Source organism: Sphaeroforma arctica (assembly GCF_001186125.1).
Source record: "Sphaeroforma arctica JP610 unplaced genomic scaffold supercont1.2181, whole genome shotgun sequence".
Classification (NCBI taxonomy): domain Eukaryota; class Ichthyosporea; order Ichthyophonida; genus Sphaeroforma; species Sphaeroforma arctica.
This window is the reverse complement of record NW_014038377.1, coordinates 2866-8232: the sequence shown is the minus strand read 5'-3', so window position 1 is coordinate 8232 and position 5367 is coordinate 2866. Positions and strand designations below refer to the sequence as shown.

The 5367-nt window shown below is 41.2% G+C and overlaps 1 protein-coding gene across 1 annotated transcript; it reads right to left on the bottom strand.

The window, feature by feature from the left end:
• Positions 1-2509: 2509 nt before the first annotated feature.
• Positions 2510-5050, bottom strand: SARC_12263 (hypothetical protein). The gene is made up of 2 exons (XM_014293632.1): positions 3239-5050; positions 2510-2985 (listed from the first exon to the last, which is right to left on the bottom strand). Exons 1-2 carry the CDS (start codon positions 5036-5038, stop codon positions 2920-2922), a joined length of 1866 nt encoding a protein of 621 aa, XP_014149107.1. The 5' UTR covers positions 5039-5050; the 3' UTR covers positions 2510-2919.
• Positions 5051-5367: the final 317 nt, after the last annotated feature.

Here is a 5367-nt window from a genome sequence, read left to right as displayed (position 1 = left end):
ATATATGTGTGTGTGTGTGTTAGTATATATATATATATGTATGTGTGCATATATATATATATATAAATATATATATATTTACGTATTTGTACGAATTACTTGCGTATCTATATGTTTAAGTATTGCTGTATGTGTCTAACTGTTGTCAGAATACCACGTAAAAGCTATTCTGAATATTACATCTGCTGCATTCTATGGTGTAATATAAAAATTCGATCATCGGCTTCGCAGAAAATGCATTATCATCTCTTGACATACTCAACGGTGCTTGTACGTCTCCTGGTGAAGGCCTTGCGAATGCCTGAGTTGTGATAGCCGGGGTCAGTGTTTTGGCTCATTGCAGATTTTTGTCTCGGCAGTACAGTCACCTCTTCGCTATCTTCCACTGATTTGAGTTTCGTACTTTCTTGACTTGAGCGTACCTGAATACTATAGCGATAAGTGTGAAATAGCTCGTTCAAGCTAGAGGGTTCTTTTGGCAACGTTGACCTGCTCCAGCGACTTGTTTCTAGTATAATTAGAAGTGGGCTTGGGCTCAATGATGTGATAGGTGCATTCTAGATGTGCTACTGGTAATATATTTAAAAATGTAAATTGAAACAGGCGGTGCAAACTACTTGTTTTAATCCTTCGAGAATAAATAATATTTAAATAAATACAGTGAAGCCTTTCAGATAGACAATAAGGTTTGCTGTACGATATATTTTATATCTATAAATACGAAATCTTGATGTAATTACCATAGGTGCGGTTTCAAAATAACAACACTCGCCTGCTACAATTAGTAGTCTAAAATTAAACATTGCACACCATATTCTCTGGCGGGGTGTTTTTAACACTCATTTATGTGTTGCCCGACCGACGATCCAACGTACCAATAAGGTGTGTACAATAAAATCTTTACATGATAAGACTATATATATTTTTTTATATTTACACAAAAATTCGGTTTTACTGTGTTGTGAAGGTTGAACTGCGGAGCCTGCGACTCCGCACTCTGCAGTCTGCGGACAGAGGGAGTCTGGGCCTCTGGTATATATAATTCGTCTCTGAGGCTCTGACCCTTTGCGTCTGACTGTCTGTGCATTCGATATTTTAAAAGGACTGTATTGAACACTGATCCACCATACTGGACGTGTGTGACTGTGTGTACAATACATATTATACACACACGGGGCATATACGAAGAACACACACACACAGTAGAGAGAGTCAACACAAGTCAACAACTCAACACATTACAATTTAGCGGATAGGGAGTAAAAGTCTTTGCTCCTTCCGATAAAAAAATATGACCACCCCTCCTAAAATGAGAAAAATACACTTGTACTACATTGTGATCTATTTGTATATTTTATAATCTTTATATAAAAGCACAACAACATTTTTTTATTTTAGAAAACACATTGAAAGCCTGCAGTGAGACCTCTCTAGTAGTGAGATGAGTTTCTGACATTTTTGAGTTAACTACTTCTTGTTTTTAACTTAAAAAACAATAACCCCCCCGGAGGCAAATGGACGATTGTTGAGACAGATTGAAAAACACAGCCATCAATGACCAATAAGAACTTGAGAAGACTGAAGCACCCACCGTTACTGCTATGCCTACCAATGAAACTCAATATTTTAACATTTTTAGTCGATTTTTATTGCAATACTGGCAAGACGGAAAGAAGTAAAATAGAAATAAAGCCTGTCCAGTGTTCAGGACTCCACAAGCCAAAAGATGTACAGTCCACAGTCCACACAAGGCCTGTCGCCCTGGCGGCTGGCACCCTGGCCACTCAGGATCTCTGGGGGACAATGCTCTCGGCATAAACATGAACAAACCTTTTTCACGGACTTTTTAGTCCGATGTGTCTAATTTTTTAAATAGAAGGCTCTGCCGTTGTGGTAAATATATTTTTAATTGTTCTCTACTAGAGAGAGATAGTAGAGGGCATGACTTTTTATATATTTATGCGTTTCTTGTGGTTGTCCCACGAGCATGAATGCTTGCCCAACTGTATACATGTGATGGCGAATGAGATATCTTAAACTATGATACGACTGAGAAGTAAGCTTCTACGAGGTCGAACGCTGTGTATTAAAGCCGAGTGATTCTCCGTTCTCATTGAGCACTTCAAAATATAACGGGTAAAGGTGTGAATAACCATCAAGCAAATAAACATACTGAACTTTTGATGTTTTTCATATGGCTGTATAAACATTAGTTGAATCACAACTCATCCCGCAGTCGTGCCGGCGAACGAAATTTCGACCAGCTGTATTAATTAATTTAAAGCACAATATATATAGGATACCTTGCTGCAGTAATGATACCGCGTGTACATATACTACGCTGTGTCTAATAGACGTATTGTGATAGCACACGAGAAAAGTTTCTGTCCCAGAGTTCCAAAATCCAACCGCTGAGTAATCGATTACTGATCTTCAGTCGTTTTCTGCCACTAGAGATGGGGAAATCGGTGCGTAAAGCATAACCCCGCATCTAGGATCAGCAAAAGAACCCTTATATGCTCTCTGAAGTTTATTTTGACCTTGTTCGACAGCCGATGTTTGGTCTACAGTACTTTCTCTGTGATAAGCAAGGTTCCGTATCGAAACAAGGATATGTGATCGCGCCTACAAGCCAAAACAGTATATCCTTGATACACCCATATGCACATACTATTGATAGCAAATGCCTGTGTTAACTGTTGGAGAACGCCTGTTAAGAAACGTTATTGTGCTTTGAACAAGTGCTTTGTCAAGTGATGATGCTGCTCAGCCCGGGCTTCTGTTTCAGATAACAAACAGGTGCAGCAGTAGTGCCTACACCTCAGAATTAGTAACAACGCCAAAGGACGCGAGTGTTCACAATTCACAGACGGGCATTCGAAGCCGGGGCGGTCGTAGATTTGGTATGGTTAACGCACCTTATACGAAGGCATTAAGAACTCTCGCATCCTTGGTACATCCAAACGCCCTGAAATTATCGAAACCCTGCAGATACAAAATAAAGATTGAGGGTTTCGATCGCACATGAACAAATCTGTCAGGTACACTGATTAAAAAAATATCGATAAATGATCCTGACATTTCATACACCGTTCTTTTCTAAACACATTAAGCAAAGCAAGGTACGCACGAAACTATAGAAAACAGTGAAACCCAAGAATTCACATAATTAACACACATAAACAGTATTTAAGGGCAGAAAGATTTGAATTGTAATTAACAAAGCATATGTACATACCATGCCGATGTTCTGCGGTTTTCCTTTGCCAATATAGTCGATGCGGAGATACTTAATAGGAACGCCGCCGGATGAGTTGACTACAAACTGCCAATAAGTTGATTCGTATGCGTTGAGGGAACACGAATCGGTAGTACCCCTAATAGAGAAATCAGAGCCCAGTAGATTGAAATCCTCATCATAAATACTAATCTCGTACTGTTCATGCCTTTCGAAATCCCCGTCAATGTCGTACAACATTCCTGCGGCCTGGGTAGACCCATGCGTGTTGTAGGTAACAAGCAGCGCCGGCATGACCGGAATATCATTCGAACTTAGACCAACCAGCTTCAAAAAATAGTCGCCCAAAGTTCCTTTGGTATCTATATCATAATGCTGGTTAGTCCCTGTACAGCTCGCATAGAACCCAGCATTCCCTGAACCCCCGGCTTCATTTTCTATTCTAGGTGCACTTCGCAGACTATACGGTGTGAATGACCCGGTCGTTGTAAGCGAAAAGCTTATTCCCTCAGGCCTATAGCTAGGGTCCAGATCGAAGTCATCGCCGTATCTTAACTCTGCGACATCTTCGAAATCGATATTAATATAGTGAGACGAGCATTGATCCAGAATTTGCGAATCTAATGATGGTAAATCATCCTCAGTACAGCAAAGCGTTGCTGTACACGTGACACCTGTGCCATCTCCGCAAACAATTGTGCTAAAGTCGTCCTTGGGCCTTTTTTCCTCGCAAATCGAACCCTTGCTAAGATTGGTCTCAGTGAGACAGGTCCGGTCACCGCAGCACTCAACCTCAGTACACCCACTACCATAACAAGCTTTCCAACCCCTCTCGACAGTACCACTCGGACACACACCACCTCCGCCGAAGTACGTTGTCTGGCAGTCCGTCGCTTGAGAATAGACAAATGTCACACTTGTATCTTCAGTTACTGCCACGATAGTTTTGCCATCCAAGAGATTATCTCCGCCGATCTCCTCTGTAGCTATCAAACTGGTGGGCACGTTTATTATCTCGAATTCGTACTCAGAATTCGAAGGTAAACTTAAAATAAAATTACCTGAAGATGCATCCCACACATCCGTGTCAGACTCGGTGTAGGTTACTGATGTCCCTGTACTCGCATCTGTTACCGTGACTTCCGCACCAGAAATTACATTGCCATAATCATCTTCAGCTCTGATTACTACTTGTCGGTCTAGCTGGGGTGCCACATACACAAACTCCACAACTGAATCTGACGCCACATTGCTCAATTTGTATATGCCGTCAACAACAGTATCCTCCATTAGAGGATCGCCACTTACTTTATCCTTACCTGCCTCGCTCTGTACTACATAGTCATCTATACCAACCACCGATATCTCATAACTACCCCCCTCATTCAGAGCAAATGTAGTAGTTCCACCATATGAAAACTCAATATCTTCACCCGTCATTGTGTTTGTAAGTAGAATATTCGCATTGGTCAGAATCGCGCCTGCTACACTATACACTTTGACATCCGCATATACCTTCTCCCCTGTCCTGGAGTCTATTCCCGATGGGCACTCGCGGAACACTTCTAACAAAATTTCATCCGTAAGCATTTTGCAGCCGTCTTGCTTACAACACACATTATTGAAATTGAGCGAGCTGTCCACCTCGTTAGCGCTCGATGCCACATCAAAACTGTATGTTGAATCGCATGCGAACCCGTCCTCACCCCGAGCATCGGAACATAGCAAAGCTTCACCAAGCGTGGCAAACAGTAGTGCAGCTAGTGCGGTAGACATGCTGTTAGTGCTATACACCTTCATAGTGAGAGACTGTGTGCCACTATTTTGTTGTGCGATGTCTAAAATAAAAACATGTATATACAGTTTTGTACACACTTTCCCAAATCCCAGTCTCCCACCCATTCTCTCCATGAAATTATGAAATAATAGCTACTCTTCAAACCAAAAAAAAATACTGCTAAAATGTGTATTTTCCAAATGTGCATGTGCCCAGACAGCCCAGTAGGCCTGTACATAGGCTTCTACAAGTCTCATTTTGATGACTCAAATAGTGTTCATTATATTTATGTTTCTCTATTTTGTTTTTTGAAAGAATGCCAAAGAGTCTTTGTGGTAAATTTGGGCAGATT